Source organism: Ascaphus truei, chromosome 10 (assembly GCF_040206685.1).
Source record: "Ascaphus truei isolate aAscTru1 chromosome 10, aAscTru1.hap1, whole genome shotgun sequence".
NCBI classification, from domain to species: Eukaryota; Metazoa; Chordata; class Amphibia; order Anura; family Ascaphidae; genus Ascaphus; species Ascaphus truei.
The window spans coordinates 1,181,427-1,201,124 of record NC_134492.1 but is presented as its reverse complement, the minus strand read 5'-3'; the positions used below and the strand labels follow the sequence as shown (position 1 = coordinate 1,201,124).

Genomic DNA, 19,698 nt, shown 5'->3' with positions numbered 1-19,698 from the left:
GCGGGCTCCCCAAGAACACGGGCCCCCAGGCGCAGGCTCCCCAAGAGCACGGGCCCCCAGGCGCAGGCTCCCCAAGAGCACGGGCCCCCAGGCGCGGGCTCCCCAAGAGCACGGGCCCCCGGGCGCGGGCTCCCCAAGAACACGGGCCCCCAGGCGCAGGCTCCCCAAGAGCACGGGCCCCCGGGCGCGGGCTCCCCAAGAACACGGGCCCCCAGGCGCAGGCTCCCCAAGAGCACGGGCCCCCGGGCGCGGGCTCCCCAAGAACACGGGCCCCCGGGCGCAGGCTCCCCAAGAACACGGGCCCCCGGGTGCGGGCTCACCAAGAACACGGGCCCCCGGGTGCGGGCTCCCCAAGAGCACGGGCCCCCGGGCTATACTGTAGCTACGCTCCTGATCATGAGATATTTAAGCAAAATCTAGGCATGTTACCTGAGAGAGACCACTCGTATTAATGCAGAGATCCGTAACGTAAAGGGAGAAGGAGCGGCTCAGTGAGTAAAGACACTGACTGGCACTGAGTGTGAGGCAGGGAACCTGGGAGAAGGAGTGGCTCAGTGAGTAACGACACTGACTGGCACTGAGTGTGAAGCAGGGGAGCCTGGGAGAAGGAGCGGCTCAGTGAGTAAAGACACTGACTGGCACTGAGTGTGAAGCAGGGGAGCCTGGGAGAAGGAGCGGCTCAGTGAGTACAGACACTGACTGGCACTGAGTGTGAGGCAGGGGAGCCTGGGAGAAGGAGCGGCTCAGTGAGTAAAGACACTGACTGGCACCGAGTGTGAAGCAGGGGAACCTGGGAGAAGGAGCGGCTCAGTGAGTAACGACACTGACTGGCACCGAGTGTGAAGCAGGGGAGCCTGGGAGAAGGAGCGGCTCAGCGAGTAACGACACTGACTGGCACTGAGTGTGAAGTAGGGGAGCCTGGGAGAAGGAGCGGCTCAGCGAGTAAAGACACTGACTGGCACTGAGTGTGAAGCAGGGGAGCCTGGGAGAAGGAGCGGCTCAGTGAGTAACGACACTGACTGGCACTGAGTGTGAAGCAGGGGAGCCTGGGAGAGGGAGTGGCTCAGTGAGTAACGACACTGACTGGCACTGAGTGTGAAGCAGGGGAGCCTGGGAGAAGGAGCGGCTCAGTGAGTACAGACACTGACTGGCACTGAGTGTGAAGCAGGGGAGCCTGGGAGAAGCAGCAGCTCAGTGAGTAAAGACCTGACTGGCACTGAGTGTGAAGCAGGGGAGCCTGGGAGAAGGAGCGGCTCAGCGAGTAACGACACTGTCTGGCACTGAGTGTGAAGTAGGGGAGCCTGGGAGAAGGAGCGGCTCAGCGAGTAAAGACACTGACTGGCACTGAGTGTGAAGCAGGGGAGCCTGGGAGAAGGAGCGGCTCAGTGAGTAACGACACTGACTGGCACGGAGTGTGAAGCAGGGGAGCCTGGGAGAGGGAGTGGCTCAGTGAGTAACGACACTGACTGGCACTGAGTGTGAAGCAGGGGAGCCTGGGAGAAGGAGCGGCTCAGTGAGTACAGACACTGACTGGCACTGTGTGTGAAGCAGGGGAACCTGGGAGAAGGAGCGGCTCAGTGAGTACAGACACTGACTGGCACTGAGTGTGAAGCAGGGGAACCTGGGAGATGGAGCGACTCAGTGAGTAAAGACACTGTGACTGGCACTGAGTGTGAAGCAGGGGAGCCTGGGAGAAGGAGCGGCTCAGTGAGTAAAGACACTAACTGGCACTGAGTGTGAAGCAGGGGAACCTGGGAGAAGGAGCGGCTCAGTGAGTAAAGACACTGACTGGCACTGAGTGTGAAGCAGGGGAACCTGGGAGAAGGAGCGGCTCAGTGAGTAAAGACACTGACTGGCACTGAGTGTGAAGCAGGGGAGCCTGGGAGAAGGAGCGGCTCAGTGAGTAACGACACTGACTGGCACTGAGTGTGAAGCAGGGGAGCCTGGGAGAAGGAGCGGCTCAGTGAGTAAAGACACTGACTGGCACTGAGTGTGAAGCAGGGGAACCTGGGAGAAGGAGCGGCTTAGTGAGTAACGACACTGACTGGCACTGAGTGTGAAGCAGGGGAGCCTGGGAGAAGCAGCGGCTCAGTGAGTAAAGACCTGACTGGCACTGAGTGTGAAGCAGGGGAACCTGGGAGAAGGAGCGGCTCAGTGAGTAACGACACTGACTGGCACTGAGTGTGAAGCAGGGGAACCTGGGAGAAGGAGCGGCTCAGTGAGTAACGACACTGACTGGCACTGAGTGTGAAGCAGGGGAGCCTGGGAGAAGGAGCGGCTCAGTGAGTAACGACACTGACTGGCACTGAGTGTGAAGCAGGGGAGCCTGGGAGAAGGAGCGGCTCAGTAAGTAAGGCCCTGGTAAACTCCGCTGCACGCGCGCCCGCGAGACTGGCGGCGCGTGCAGCTGATTCCCTGGTCTGCAGGGAGCTGCAGACCAAAATACTGGGGGGGGGCGTGACGCGGGATGGACAGGGGCGCGGCCTTGACGTCACCTAGCAGGTTCGCCCTCATTGGCTGAACCGCGGGGGGCGTGGCTTAGCGCTCGGGGCGTGGCTTAGCGCTCGGTCGCGAGTCCTGCTCTCAATTCTATTGCAGTTGCCAGCGGGGTCCAGGCCTAAAGACACTGAGATTGCTGCAGGGGAGCCTGGTTCAATTCCCGGTGTCGGCTCCTTGTGACCTTGGGCAAGTCACTTTATCTCCCGGTGCCTCAGCCACCAAAAACATAGATTGTAAGCTCTGCGGGGCAGGGACCTGAGCCTGCAAAATGTCTCTGTAAAGCGCTGCGTACAATTAGCAGCGCTATACAAGAACATGCTGTTATTTTTATTATTATGTTTATTTTCTTTTACATATTTTCTGGCTGCTGGGTAATAGTGACGCTCTCATTACAATGTGGCTTGGGCAATAATATCCAGACAGTCTTGTTAGGCTCTACAGAAGAAAACAACCATGTTTCCTGAGATTCCAAGTATTGTTGCTTTAAAAGATCGGACGGATCACACTGTAAGGAATTGGGCGTTTTATTTCTATCTCTAGCAATATATTTATAGCTATGTGCATTTGCAGCACATCAAACCCTTAATTATACCAACATCTATGTGCAAGAGCGGCGCTGGGTTGTACACTTCACACCTGTATTTCTGGGGTGGAACTGGTACTGTATTACTAGCCTTTAATGGACAAAGGAAAGGAACAATATTGTTATTATCTAATCTAACAATGCAATCAAACCCATAATCTTTTGTGCAGAAGAGTGACTTGCACTATGCAATCAATGCCTCATCTGAACACTGCACTCTAGTTCTACTTCAGGAATGATTGACCCCTAACCGGTCTAACGAAATGCCTGATCAAAAAATTACCACAAGGTTAAAAAAAAGCACTAAAAGAATTGGTTACAGTTTGTACAGATGCATGCCTTTCCAAACAGTTTAACCACTAAAACACATGTCTGCATAGGCAGGGCCACACTTTATGCTTGCCATCTTAAAACAATGCTATTTAGATCAGCGTAAGGAGTGTGTTAGATTTTTGACCTGGTATACATTTCTTATTTGAAATCTTGGCTTTAACAGCGGCAATTTAGAAGCAGAGAGTTCTGCTTCATCTGTCAATTCTATAAACTTTATTACAACAGTTTAAGGCGATGGCAAGATACCAAACCCTATTATTTTATCTGGACACGAATCAACTGCCTGGCTTCAAAATGTTAACTTTGTTTCCACACCTGTCACTGAGGAATAACTATTCTGCACCCCAACATCCCAACCAGAGTTAATATTGTTAGTAAACTAGAAGAAGAAATGCTTGGTTTACATTCAATAGGCAAATTGTGGTTTTGTGAGTCACACTTGGAAGTCAATCTCCATCATTTGTGACATAGTTACATAGTAGATGAGGTTGACAAAATACATATGTCCATCAAGTTCAACCTATGCTCAGTTTAGACGACGGATACTTTTTTATATATTGTACTTACAGTATATTGATTCAGAGGCAAACAAAAAAACATGGTCATTGGGGAGTTTACAGCATACATTGAGGGAAAGTGAAACGGGGGCTTGAAGCAAGAAAGGCCGTTTTATAAGGCATTCCCACTTAGTTGTGTGCATATGTAGGAGGGACTCATCAAGAAATTGATAAATAAATGTACTGTATGGATTGGGATAGCTCTGTCTTACCCACCATAGATTATACACTGCACTGCACACAAAGTCAGGAAGTATGGTTATTTATAGGAAGGTAATTAAGTGCAAGAAATCAGCTTTGCTGCAGCTGGGAGAACATACATAATAGCTTGGAATTGTTATTCCGCATAACCACAAATAATCAATGCACGTGTTAAAGCCGGTATCATATGTACTCCTCCAGCACTAAGAGCACCTGCATTAAGTGCCAGTACGGGTTATCATTCCTATTGCTGACCATCAAGCAAGTCAATGGGAATTATTGCCGGACGCATGTACCCAATAGGCCGTATACGCTCAACTGCCGCTTCGGTGCATATAGAATTACCCCTTAAAGCCGTACATGATCAGTGGACAAATCAGTTACATCCCAGACCACGTAATTTATTTTTACAGGATGCATTTTAATATGTGGCATTAACTTGTAAAAAGCTTTTTTGGAAGCCGAATAATTAAATCATAATAATAGTGCCCTTAAGTTTCTCATAATAGCCAAGATCTAATGAAAACCTGTCACACATCCATGGACAGGAATTCTGCAATCTGGCTTGAGATTTGTAGAAATGTTAAGACAACTCTTTCCTTATCACACATTGTGCAATAACATTTACATTTTAGAGTAATCATAATTAACTTTAGTTGTGTTATTTTGTAGCTTTTGAAATTAATAACTATAACACACTGTAATTGAATAAGTAACGCACCATGCAATTAAAACTGTGCGAGAGGTTTTCCTGTAGCGACTTTCTGTAAATCTTTACAATATCTATGAAGTCAACTATACTGGTTGGAGAAATGTCGGTGGCGCAGTCTCACACATGGAATTCATTGCAAAGCTTTAGCTACTAGTTGTAAAGATAAACACTGAATACGTCCTGCCAACACGGAGTTAGGTTTAGTCCTAATACGTGACATGTGATGAATGAATCAACACATAAAATGAGGTCTCACTAAAATTGTTACTCCAGCTAACAATCCTCTAGATCCCCAACTTTCTTACACTTAATTCTGCTAAAAAGCCCAATACAAATATAATTAATTATATAACTTCTATCAGATCATGATTATAATTACACCACAAACTATATTTATTGTTAAAAAATAACAGTAGCTCTATCCATCTACAGCAACAAAACATATTTGAGGTCTGCAGATACTATAATAAACATCTTAACACTCTTATTTTGTACTATTTTGTAACCCTCCTTGCCTTTCCATAGGGAGTTCACATCAATGTACCTTATCTTGGCTTTCTATGATGTGGTTACCTTTGTCAGGGTGCTGGATTTGTGCGGCAGGGTGATGATATAGAAATGATGAGCGCCAGAAACTTCATTGAACATGAACAGTTATATTAATACCTCCCTGTACACTATAACTTGGTATCGGCATTACTACATTTGTCCTGACGCTGTCTGAGCCTTCATACCCAGCTGCCCCTATCTCAGCCCACTAGGGAGGTGCTGAGGCTTTATCCTTTTAGTGTTACCTATGGAAATCCTCTGCTGGTTGGCTTTGGTAGTACTCTACATCACATGGGCCCCAGTAGGGCCTGGTGCAAAGTCTCCCTCCCTCAGGAACTGCATGCCACCTTGTGGTAGCCTCGAGTGTGGCCAACTATGGACCCTCTGATGGGGCTGGTTCGACTAAGGCACAGTACTATGGCCTGCTGAGTCCCTTCTGGGCACAGATTTCCTCTACATGAATCCACATGGGTGAAGGGAACCATCTCTGTGCGACGCCATCTAACTAGGGTACTGTGCCTCTCTATAAAAGCAATGAAACCTATATTATCGTAGGAACATATCTACACTATTAACAGTGAGATCCCACTACATCAACACCTCCTGGGATCTGCCGTCCAGAACCATCATCCAGTCTATATATCTACCTCATCACATCACTGTCTCCAGGCAGAAGTGGGTTGGGCATTACTTCTCCTGAGTCAGTCCAGCACCATGTGATAGGGAAGGGGCATTACTTCAGTGTGGACCCACACAGTAAACCCCTTAAGGCCATGTTAATCCCAAAGGGGAGTTACACTATGATTACAGTTCTTTATTGCCTTGCATTATATAAAGCTAATGACTATAAACTACACAGGTTGGAATTCACTTAAGGTCAGTAAATAGGTGTTAGCCCTATTTACTCTGCCCACAAGAGTGTCACATCTACTGTAAGTGCTGTTAAATATAGATTGGTGCAGGTGATGGTGCTCAGAGTCTTTCACACCTTTTCCGCAGGGTGCTGGCATCCAGGTTTGCTGACTGTTGATGTAAGCAGTTGGGACTAAGGGCGCCAAGAACTTTGTTAGAAAAACAGGTTTCTTTACTCAAACAAAATAGCTGCATACAGTCTTCCTCCCTGTCCCTGGGTGCAAGGAAGCTTCCCAGGGAGGCGCACACAGCTTATCACCTTTCCACACAATTTGTTATAGACAATATGCAATCCCTTGCTTCAGAGAACTTGAGGTATTCCTAGCCCTCTACCAGAACTCTGCGCAGAGATGTATCTGCTATCAGGGATCCCATCTTCCGGTCATCCTACACATTACTCTGTTAGTCCCCACTATGGTAGACTGGTATGCTAGGTATAGAGTTACCTATAGGCAACTCCAAGTGGGGAACTCTTCTGGGTCCCTGATCTAGGGATCCATGGCACTGAGAACAACGCACATCCTCTTCAGAAAGAATAATATACACCTCTCGCTACATTATTCCAGTGGCCCTTCTTAGATACTGGACACCTCCCTAACTAGAAAATAATAAAGGGTGACCATACGCAACACAAAGTTAAACACTTAAAGACATATTTAACACTGCAAGACGCCTCTACTCTGGTATCCGCCTGGGGCCTGGGGCCTGAAAGCTTCTGCAGCCCCATTTATACCCCTGTAGGTGATATCGTAATTCCACCCCTGTAACTCGGCAGAATAACTCGGCAGAATAAAGACAACCGTAACTTATTATGAGTCATACTATGTCACGTGACCCTTGCAGCAGGTTCTGGAACGGAGGAGTGGCTAAGCAGCAGCCTGCCTTTCAGGCCTTACGTTACAATTAACCTTTTCACTCCCTATTAACCCTTTGAGAGACCAAAAAAGTGATCCCATTAGCGGGGGTTACATAGGCAATAGTAATTGTCATTATAAAAAAGAAAATAATACCAAATATTATGGCCCTTTTAATGTGCTATCCATGAGGAGTTATAAATCCACGATATTCTCGCGATACTGAGCTTATGTGCATGCAGGTGTTCGGTAACAATGGAAGCGATCTATTTCAGTGACCTCCATTAACCCAAAATCCATATGCAAATAGAAATCTTTTCCTCCATATGGTAAGGTAAACCTATTACAGTGCCATATGGCAGCATTGTCCGAGGCGCAAAAACGCGTTGCAAAGGAATGCCTTGGGTGCCCCTGCTGCACCCAAGGGGTTCTGATATACAAGAAAACTGGGGCGCTCCTCACAATTATACACACTGATACCCAAAATCTAGTTGGAGTTCAAAGTGGATGTAGATAGGCGGCAATGATGCACATAAATAATAAAATCATGCAATACTAGCCGCTGGTCTTTGCTGCTGCTCAGCCGGTAACGGATCTCCCACGATCCTCACACAGTATGAAGACACAATAAGGCGAGCGCAAGCCAGAAAAAACAGAAACAGCAAAATGTAAGTCACACAATAGCCTAAAATGCTAAAAATTGAATGGGTGATGGGAGGGGTAATACAAAATCACTCACACGGCCATGTGTGAGTGTATACACATCACAACAAATGTGGCTTTAGCCTACGGCTTGCTTCATTGATCACTGGTCCTGACGGAGATCTCAGGAGAGAAGGAGGGGAGAACAGCAATAGGTGTACAGTATGACACTGTCAAGTGACAATAAATGGTGGGGTGGATAAAATAGATATATAAAAACCACTCACATGGCCATATGTGAGTGCAGACACTCAGAGATAATCCCAGCCTTAGAGGTGGAGCACAGTCTTCTTTAGTAAATCACAGGCAGGGTAAGCCAGGTAAAAAACAGAACTTTAATCAATAAAAGAAGTAAAAAGTCCAATTGGAAATGTCCCAGAACTCACGGCAGCTCTCCTGTATGGCGCGATCCGCGTCCAAAAAGTCTGGTGGCGAACGGCGATCCAGGTGAAACTGCAGTGGTATAAAATGTCCAAAAATCCTCCTCAGAACAACGTTTTGCTCGTAAGCTTCGTCAGGTTCTGGAGGGGGGGCCTCTGTGTCTTCCATATATGATGGATTTGATCACAAATCAATCTGCTGCAGCTGGTTTGGCGTGGGGTCCTTGTGCAGTAGCTCCCACTGAAGTAAAGCTGTCCAAATATGTGCCTGTAAAAATCTGCTCTTAGGTGACTCAAGTATAGTTTAGGGGGGTTCACAAAGGGAAGGAGTATCTTTAGTAAAGTTAGGCTAACATAACAGTTAGAATAACTCCCACCCCAGCAGCCAAATATATAAATAAAAAATCATTAACAAATACATGCAAATTAAGGGGTTAATACAGTCCCTACTCTAACACCCCTGTCACAAATTTGAACCTCGCATAGGAGCCTGTAAAGCATGTTGTTATCATGGTTTTCAGGTAGCGATGGGTTAAAAAAAGTAATTCCGCGACAAATTACTCGTGTGCATTGCAGAGCGGTAAAACTATTGCTTAACTATCGCTGCAGTAAAAACCCTCTTATCACTGCTTTACTGCTGGGGGTCTGGCTTTAGGAAATAGGCCATTAAGGAAAACTGGTGATCTCTCCTGATGTAGCCACTATTTTTAATATCGACCATTAATCAATCAAGTTCCTGTATTAAAAGCTATTTTCACCTCTAAGTCGTCCAAATACTTTCAGCACATTCATTTTGAACCTGCGTTGGTTTGGAAACATTACTAGTTACTGTTCCTAGGAGTTGTAACATTGGCAGAGCATTTCCTCCTGTGCCTCACAGCTCTGAGCGCAGCTCTATCCTCACATCTGGATCTGTTTAAGAGGCGATTCTGGAAATGTATCCTCCTGATTTCCTGTTACACACTAAGTGCAGGAAAACAAATGGCACTTGTTTTTCAGACAGTTTTGACAGCAGTCCAGAAACCAGACCGGGCTGTGCCTGACTGTAGCTTGCTGGTGAGGATAGAAAGTTAACCCTTCTGTAGCAACACAAAATGGGTTAAAGCATAATTCCATTTTTCAGGGCCTCCATTAAAAATGAACAAGAAGTAATATAAAGTAAAACAGAGTATGACGAAACACTTGGCTGCAAACAAGAGGTACGCTGACTCGCAGAATAATGCCCAAAATCTAAAGAGTACAATGAATAATATAGCACGGTGCCAGTAACCAGGAATAGCAAAGAAGGAGGTTAAACACACCCAACGAATGGTTCAAGAAGCAATTTTACAAGGAATGCATTTCTCCTCCTTAGCGACAAATCTTTAATTGTCAGGAACCCATTTTACATATAGAACAATGGTTACAAATTACTGATCTGTCCTCGCTCACCCAGTCAAAGTATTTTTAAAAAGTAGCAGTAAAAAAAAATACAAATAAAACACACCATGACCCCTGTCCTTAGCACTCCCTAACCTGCTGCAGACCTAGAGAGAGAAAACTGTACTGACTATGTGGTTTAAAGTATAATCCTGATTGATCAACAATTTTATTTTACTTGACTAACTTTCTGCACATGGAGATCTTCCATGAAAGGACTCTGTTTTACCTCCAATCTTATAATTAACTTTGGTTAGTGTGGGCATGGTTCCTGACTGCCATTTTTACTTGTAAAGAATGTTGAGCCATCATAGTTGTATTGTATATCTTTATTTATATAGCGCCATTAATGTACATAGCGCTTCACAGTAGTAATACATGTGGTAATCAAATAAATAACAGAGCATGGGAATAAGTGCTTTAGACATAAAAGTAACATTAAGGAAGAGGAGTCCCTGCCCCGAGGAGCTTACAGTCTAATTGGTAGGTAGGGAGAACGTACAGAGACAGTAGGAGGGAGTTCTGGTAAGTGCGTCTGCAGAGGGCCAAGCTTTATGCATCATGTGTTCAGAATATCCACAGTGCTATTCATATGCTTCTTTAAGCAAGTGGGTCTTAAAGGTGGATAGAGAGGGTGCTAGTCGGGTACTGAGGGGAAGGGCATTCCAGAGGTGTGGGGCAGTCAGTGAAAAGGGTTTAAGGCGGGAGAGGGCTTTAGATACAAAGGGGGGTAGAAAGAAGACATCCTTGAGAAGAACGCAAGAGTCGGGATGGTGCATAACGAGAAATTAGGGCTGAGATGTAAGGAGGGGCAGAAGAGTGTAAAGCTTTAAAAGTGAGGAGAAGAATGGAGTGTGAGATGCGGGATTGATCGGAAGCCAGGAGAGGGATTTCATGAGGGGAGATGCTGAGACAGATCTAGGAAAGAGTAGCGTAACTCTGGCAGCAGCGTTTAGGATAGATTGTAGGGGAGACAGGTGAGAGGTAGGAAGGCCGGACAGCAGGAGGTTACAGTAATCAAGACGGGAGAGAATGAGGGCCTGAGTCAGAGTTTTAGCAGTCGAGCAACAGAGGAAAGTGCGTATCTTTGCTATATTGCGGAGGAAAAAGAGACAGGTTTTAGATATGTTTTGAATGTGAAGGGCAAATGTGAGAGAGGAGTCGAGTGCGACCCTTAGGCAGCGTGCTTGGACTACTGGGTGAATGATCGTAGTTCCAATGTGGAAGGAGGTAGTAGGGCCAGGTTTGGGAGGAAGTATGAGGAGCTCTGTTTTTGCCATGTTGAGTTTAAGGCGGCGGAGGGCCATCCAGGATGATATAGCAGAGAGACATTCAGAAAATATGGTTTGTACAATAGGTGTAAGGTCGGGTGCTGAAAAGTAAATTTCTGTGTCGTCAGCATAGAGGTTAGGGTTAGGGTTAGTGCCACTCAGTGCCACCTTTTGTCTCAAGCTCGTATTACACAAGCCAATCCTCAAGCCAATGCATGCTGTTTTAAACACAGCTTTTAAACAGAGGCTGGGATGAGATGCAAAGCCATTAGACCTACTCACAGACATGTTTCAACCTTGATGGGTATCATCAGTGTGAGGCTGGTCTTAATGGCAAAGCAGGTTTGAGATTAGACTAGGTAATCACCACTGTCATTAAGGTTATGGTGGGTAAAAAAAGTGACAAGTGACAAGTGAGTGCTCATTTGCATGTCATTTCCCAGAATCCCTTGCTGCAGTGGAAGCGCTGTATGCTGGGTGACAATGGGGAAAGACAGGGTTGCAGACCTGTCTAAGACATGCAAATGAACATACAGTAATATTTACAGTTGCTTTATATATATATATATATATATATATATATATCAGAATCTTTTAACCTCTTTGTTGCCAGCAGAGCTTACAACTTTCACAGAACATACTCACTTTTAGAAACACGTGTTCCAGAGAATCGTGACATGTTTATGGGGCGCTGTAATTAAATTCTGAATGTTTCTGTTTGAAAAATCAAACTAGTTACTATCATGAAATGACACTGACAGCTTTATGAGCGAGCAGCACATTAAATGCCCCAAAACCAAGACAAGGTGAATGGAACTTCAAAAACAACTGTCGTCACTTGGGAGTTACAACCGATATTTAATTAAAAACTTCACTGAACTTCACCAACTTCTATATAATGAAACTGCCGTTACCCAGCATTGCGCATTCTGAAGATTTTCATTTTGAAAGATCAGGACCTTCCTTCATAATCTTATGTTCTTTAATAAAGACAGACTGCCTACTATATTACTCTGAAAGGCTCAGAATATACTCATCCTTTAATGATACAATGTGAACTGATGTCAGTGATAAATTTAGTAGGTTAAAACTAAGTGATTGCTACTTTAAAAAAGCCGTAGCTTAGCGACAAGAACGCTGCCTTTGACATGGAATACGGTTCAAATACCCGTGCGTCTGCGTCTCTCTCCCCGTGCGTCTGCGTCTCTCTCTCCCCATGCGTCTGCGTCTCCCCGTGCGTCTGCGTCTCTCTGCCCGTGCGTCTGCGTGTCTCTCTCCCCGTGCGTCTGCGTGTCTCTCTCCCCGTGCGTCTGCGTGTCTCTCTCCCCGTGCGTCTGCGTGTCTCTCTCCCCGTGCGTCTGCGTGTCTCTCTCCCCGTGCGTCTGCGTGTCTCTCTCCCCGTGCGTCTGCGTGTCTCTCCCCGTGCGTCTGCGTCTCTCCCCGTGCGTCTGCGTGTCTCTCTCCCCGTGCGTCTGCGTGTCTCTCTCCCCGTGCGTCTGCGTGTCTCTCTCCCCGTGCGTCTGCGTGTCTCTCTCCCCGTGCGTCTGCGTGTCTCTCTCCCCATGCGTCTGCGTGTCTCTCTCCCCGTGCGTCTGCGTGTCTCTCTCCCCGTGCGTCTGCGTGTCTCTCTCCCCGTGCGTCTGCGTGTCTCTCCCCGTGCGTCTCCGTGTCTCTCCCCGTGCGTCTGCGTGTCTCTCTCCCCGTGCGTCTCCGTGTCTCTCCCCGTGCGTCTGCGTGTCTCTCTCCCCGTGCGTCTCCGTGTCTCTCCCCGTGCGTCTGCGTGTCTCTCCCCGTGTGTCTGCGTGTCTCTCTCCCCGTGCGTCTGCGTGTATCTCTCCCCGTGCGTCTCCGTGTCTCTCCCCGTGCGTCTGTGTGTCTCTCCCCGTGCGTCTCCGTGTCTCTCCCCGTGCGTCTCCGTGTCTCTCCCCGTGCGTCTGCGTGTCTCTCTCCATGTATTCTGTCAGAGCTATACCAGAATTTTCTTTATTGTGATATAGTCACTTCTAAGTAATTGTTGAAAACATATCCCGGAAATGTGTGTAAGTATTGTTACCTGAAGTTGGGGGTTGGTTGTACTGTATTTATGTTTCTCGTATGCTTCATTGGTCATTTGTTATTGTGGAAACTAAGGGCCGGATTCAGTATATTCCAAAGTGGGTGTTCGCACTGTTACCGGCTGAAAACTTCCGCTCGATATGAATTTTTTGGGCAGTAACAGTGTGCTTGGCTGCCTCAAAGAATTCAATTTTCCCCTAAATCTAATCATTGGGGTGGAGCAAACGACTGGAAATCAAGACCCCATACAAATTAGCAATAGTCTTTCAGTCCTTACAAATTTGATTTTTCAAGGAATTACTCACATACTTTGCTCATTAAAAATAGCATTGTAATGTTTACAAAACATTGTAACTAATTAAATACATTTAAACCCATTCACAGCCAAAGAGGCCAGATAATTATGATCTGGCCGTTGCATATTTTACCATATACAGGCATACCCGCATTAACGTACGCAATGGGACCGGAGCATGTATGTAAAGCAAAAATGTACTTAAAGTGAAGCACTACCTTTTCCCCACTTATCGATGCATGTACTGTACGGCAATCATTATATACGTGCATAACTGATGTAAATAACACATGTGTAACATGCTCTATAGTCTCCCCGCTTGCGCACAGCTTCGGTACAGGTATTGCTGTTCAGGACGTGATGATAGGCGCATGCGCGAGCTGCTGTTTGCCTATTGGGCGAGATGTACTTACTCGCGAGTGTACTTAAAGTGTGTGTCCTTAAAGCGGGGTATGCCTGTACTGTATTCCCTGAAAAGGAAATATTCAGATCCTATAGAGATCTGTAGTCAATGAGTTTCTACCTCCCCACGCACCAATATTCTCAGTTTGGGTATAGAATAAAGTCAGTTACACAGATCTGCAAACAACAGCTGGAGGATAATCCTTTGGAGTACAAATCAATTAGGAGGTTTCACAGTTTCTATTTAGAACAATAATCCCATAAAAACAAACTGCAATAACTTGAGAACATGTATTTGCTGGGTTTAACCATGCAGACTGGGTTCTTGTGTGCCTTTTATTGTAGAGGAGCAGGACAGCTTCTTTGTGAGCACTGCCCATGAACATTTTTCCAGTCTTTACCACCAGCCCGGTGAAACGGCCATGGTTAAGATGTCCTCTCTAATGTCACCAGTGCTGCCAGTTCTAAATGATATGGCTTCTCAAACCATGCTGCTAGGAACATTATATTTCCATGTACAGTATTCAGTTACAATCATGAAAAACAATTACCTAAACATATTTATTCCATGTTGCTTTTTAGCAGCAAATACTCACAAAGAAGAATCGTGAAACAGCGGCTGCAAGTCGTTCTGTTTTCAGCTTCCATGCCAGGGGATGGGGAGAATTTAGAATGAACACCAACGGCTTCTGATGGACCAGGATCGTGGAGATTGGGTTCAAATGTAAAGTGACCTTTAAACAGATAAACAAGATAGAAATGCTTCAAAGCGTGAAGGGAGAAAATATAAAGGCCTTTAACGTGATACTCACACATCATTAAAGTCTATAGTGCCGCACACAAACATAACCACAAGACATGCTTAATGGTTAAATGCAACACTTTCTGAACATTTTAGGATTATTGCCATACCAAACTTACATGTAATGCATCAATACACAACACATATCCCTTAGAAAATGCTACTGAAACACCACAAAAAAGAGACATGAAATTATTGTGGCTCCGCAGTACATGCCAAGAGGCCGTCACAGCAGAAAGAGCAGAAAGAAATGAAGGCTGCTACTCAACTATGCCGTGAGCGACTTCACCAGCTGCTACTCAACTACGCCGTGAGCGACTTCACCAGCTGCTACTCAACTACGCCGTGAAGCGACTTCACCAGCTGCTACTCAGCTACGCCGTGAGCGACTTCACCAGCTGCTACTCAGCTACGCCGTGAGCGACTTCACCAGCTGCTACTCAGCTACGCCGTGAGCGACTTCACCAGCTGCTACTCAGCTACGCCGTGAGCGACTTCACCAGCTGCTACTCAACTACGCCGTGCGCGACTTCACCAGCTGCTACTCAACTATGCCGTGAGCGACTTCACCAGCTGCTACTCAGCTATGCCGTGAGCGACTTCACCAGCTGCTACTCAGCTATGCCGTGAGCGACTTCACCAGCTGCTACTCAGCTACGCCGTGAGCGACTTCACCAGCTGCTACTCAGCTACGCCGTGAGCGACTTCACCAGCTGCTACTCAACTACGCCGTGAGCGACTTCACCAGCTGCTACTCAACTACGCCGCGAAGCGACTTCACCAGCTGCTACTCAGCTACGCCGTGAGCGACTTCACCAGCTGCTACTCAGCTACGCCGCGAAGCGACTTCACCAGGTTGGAAAATATTTTTGCTGAATTCAGTTCATGGGAAATTAATTTCTCCAGCACTGGGAAGGAGTTTCAGAGAATGGTGAATAGGGTTGTGCCTTTAAAGTGTTTAGGGGCAGTTTTACAAAGTGTTTACTCTGCACCCAACATATACATATATATACATATATATATAGATCTGTGTTTCCCTCACCAGGTGGGAGATTTGTCCATTACTACGGTGTATGGGGCATATACCTGCTGGCAACAGGAGGACTGAGTCATACGCTGGTGGTAGTGGGGACACAGGACCAGGCTTCTGGGGTTCATACCCCACATATCTCTTTAGCAGTGCAGCGCCTCCATCTGCCGTAAGCTCCAGGAACTGAAGGTGATCTCCCACGGTAGAACTTATGACCTCTCCCCCCAGTAAGGTCACGCAACAGGCAGGAGGTATATAACAACAGGAACGGTTTATTGTTTTCTGTACAGCACAGTTACACGGCAGGCTTCTGTCCGATGCAGTACTCTCAGCTCTCACTGAAGGATGGTCCCTGAACTGCCACTAAAGGCCAAGGGCACCCGCAGCCGTCCCAGCTCTTCCCCACCAGTACAAGGAGCTTTTAAATGAACTATTCATCCCACGGGCAGTACAAAGGACTCGGGCCATCCCTTAAGGTTGGCGGAAAGGAGATTTCACCAGCAACAAAGGAAAGGGTTCTTTACAGAAAGGGCAGTTAAAATGTGGAATTCATTACCCATGGAGACTGTGATGGCAGATACCATCAATTTGTTCAAAAAAAAGTTGAACATATTTTTAGAAAGGAATGGTATACAGGGATATACCAAATAAGTATACATGGGAAGGATGTTGATCCAGGGATTCATCCGATTGCCAATTCTTGGGAGTCAGGACATTTTTTTATTTTTCCCCTTATGAGATATAATTGGATGATATAACACTGGGGGTTTTTTGTTTGCCTTCCTCTGGATCAATAAGTATAGATATAGGATAAAGTATCTAGCATAGGTTGAACTTGATGGACGTACGTCTTTTTTCGACCTCATCTACTATGTAACTATGTAACTATGTAGCCTTTCAGCTTCAGACACTTAAGAAAGGTAAAGAGGGTAGATTTCTCTGCATGGTAGGTATGCTGGCGGGGGTACAGGTTACATTAATCAATATCTACGCCCCAAATATGTCAAGGTCTTCCTTCTACAAAAATATATTCAACACAATATGGAATGTGGCGAAGGGTATTATCATCTTAGGTGGGGAATTAGTACAACTATGGATAGCGGATGCGATAGATCAGGACCCGCACAGTTTGAGACAAGTCTGAGAAATCCCCCAGAAATTAAAATCATTGCAGATTTTATGAAGGAACACCAACTAGTCGATGTCTGGAGGTCACTCAACCCTCTCAAAAAAGATTACACTTTCTATTCAGCCCCTAACAACAAATATTCGCGACTTGACTTTTCCTAGTAGATGAGAGGCTGCTATCAGAACAAATACAGGCAAATATTGATAATATTATGTGGTCAGATCATGCAATGATCAATTTTATAATACCTAGGCTTTCTGCTGTAGGGGGCCCCAGACAATGGCGATTGAATGAATCACTGCTATATATATATATATATACCAGAATTAGTGACAGAAATTACACAGATGACTTGCCATTCACAATAATATGGGAGGCGCATAAAGTCTTTATTAGGGGCACCTTTATTAAAATTGCCTCACGAAGGAAGAAAGCCCAGTAAAAACATGAGCTGAGCTAGAGGCCGTACACAAAACCAATAGCACCGCAGATGTGATGGCTAGGATTATCCAGCCCCAAGGGGAGCTAAACTTATTAAAACAGAACAGGCTTTACACTGGACCTCTCAGAAATATTATGAAAGAGGCAATAAGGCCCACACTATGCTGGCCAGGCGTCTTAAAAATGTAGCGCGGCACAAAATGTACAGGCAATACGCCTAGTTGATGGAACGCTGACCCAGGACCCGCTTCAGATAGTGAAACAGTTCCACAGCTTTTACCAAAAATTATATGATGGGTAAAAAGTGGACCTCCTGGGAGATGGTAAAAACAAAATCAATAAATATCTAGAGGCCTGCCAATTGCCCAAACTTAAACCCCATCATAGAACAGTGCTTAATGAACCAATCTCTGCAAATGAGGTAATTGGGACCATTAAGGAACTGTAGGTATCAAAAGCACCAGACCCAGATGGCTTTTCCGGGGCCTACTATAAGAAATTCTTGAATATTCTTACCCCATATCTAGTAACCACGTTTAATACATTTCTAATGGTGAACCAGTCACTCAATCGATGGCTACCATTGTATTAATACAATGTATTACAAAAGATAAAGAACCAATGAACTATGCCAGCTATCGCCCAATTTCACTTATAAACACAGACATCAAAATATATGCAAAAATTCTAGCTAATCGCCTAAAAAAATATATGAACTATCTGGTGAACCACAATCAAGTGGGGTTTATACCAACAAGACATGCGCCTGATAATATCTGGAGGACTCTTAACTTAATCCACACAGCTGAAATAGAGAAGACCCCCAGTATGCTACTCTCAATTGATGCTGAGAAAGCTTTTGATAGGCTTGACTGGCGGTATCTGTTTGAGGTGTTGACGGAAATGGGTTTCAATGGAGCCTTTCTTAGAGGTATACAGACCTTATTTCAGGCCCCATGTGCCCAGATTAGAAATGCAAGGCTACTATTTATCCTATTTATAGCAAATGGCACGTGGAAGGGCTGCCCCCTCTCTCAACTTTTGTTTGTGCTTTCTATTGAACCCTTTGCAGCCACCTTGAGACTAGACCTCAATGTGTCAGATATACAGGTTGGAAACACAGAATATAAAGTGGCGTTATTCGCTGACAATATACTAAAGACGATTACTAGACCTCTCACTACTCTCCCAACCTTTTTCTAGCACTTGGGCAATTTGGTAGTATATCAGGCTTCAAAATCAGTCAAAATCGCTAGTCCTGAGTATCAATTTGACACAGGGCCTGATTAAACTTCTGAGTATTAACTTTAATTTTACATGGTGCACAAACTATATACCATACCTAAGTGAAAATCTTACAAAATCTGACTCTCCTTCCCAGGATAATGTACCTCTTTCGTACTCTCCCTGTCCGGGCTCTAGATAAATATATTACCAGTCTACAGTGCAATATTGCTAGGTTCATATGGTCAGGGAAAAGGTCCAGAATTCTAAATACAATACAACAGAGACCCTCGAAGCTAGGAGGTCTTGCTGTGCCCAATCTGCAAAAATATTTTCAGGCCTCTCAGCTTGAACTCAAAGAGTACGAGAGCATGTGTTGATATAGAGGACATGGCTTCTCCATTTTGGCTTATGTTTGTTAAATAAATCATGACACGGTGTAATATGTCATGTGGTGTTGTTCATCTGAGGTTGTATTTACCTAATTTTTAGACCTGCTAAGGAACAGATGTACGTTTGGCCTGTTCATCTCTCCTGTTGCTTGATGCACAGCCAAAGCAAATTAACTCCCTGTAAAGAGAGCTATAAAATGGAACCCCCCTTGTTCCTCAGGAGTCCCCAAGCATTGGAGACACACTGTACTGTCCTATCAGTTTGTATGCCCCACATCTTTCCTTTTGCCTGTCCAGGGGTGATCCTACGGCAACTGCCCTCATACATAATGCTGTGCCTTTCCGTCAGTCCACACGTGCGCTGCAGCGTCCACTCCCCTCCTTTTCTGCGGTTGCATGGCTGCACCTCAGAGGACTGCGTTTTTAGGTATGGGGGATGGGATGGGGAGGGGATAAGGATGGGGAGGGGATGGGGGAGGGGATGGGGATTGTATGGGGTTGGGATGCGGGAGGGGATGGTATGGGGTTGGGGAGGGGATGGGTATGGGGAGGGTATAGGGATGGGGAGGGTAAGGGGAAGGGATGGGGATTGTATGGGGTTGGGGATGGTATGGGATTAGGGAGGGGAAATGGGATAGGGGGATGGGGAGGGGATAGGGATGGGGAGAATCGGGGGATGGGGAGGGGATGGGGAGGGAATGGGTATGGGGAGGCACTAATTCCGTCCTGTCTTGCCACCTCAAATAAGAATCGTCCCTGTCCACATCTCTTCCTACAAGACTTTGCATTCCCTGCACTGCTCCACCAGTCTCATCCCATCTCCATAAACCTTGGTGGGCACAATCTCTCCGCATTTACAAAAAACATATCCAATTTTATGAACAATTTGACAATTACAATTACTTCCTTAATGCAATTACACATCAATGAAATGTTGTGCCGTTTTGGTTTGTTTG

At 45.9% G+C, this 19,698-nt stretch overlaps 1 protein-coding gene across 1 annotated transcript in view; it reads right to left on the bottom strand.

Annotated features, from left to right (window-relative positions):
* TGFBR3 (transforming growth factor beta receptor 3) overlaps positions 1-19,698 on the bottom strand; it is a 212,765-nt gene that overhangs the window by 89,493 nt on the left and 103,574 nt on the right. The window contains exon 4 of the mRNA XM_075615548.1: positions 14,321-14,458. Coding sequence (XP_075471663.1) covers positions 14,321-14,458 — 138 coding nt within the window. The remainder of the gene's footprint in view (positions 1-14,320; positions 14,459-19,698) is intronic.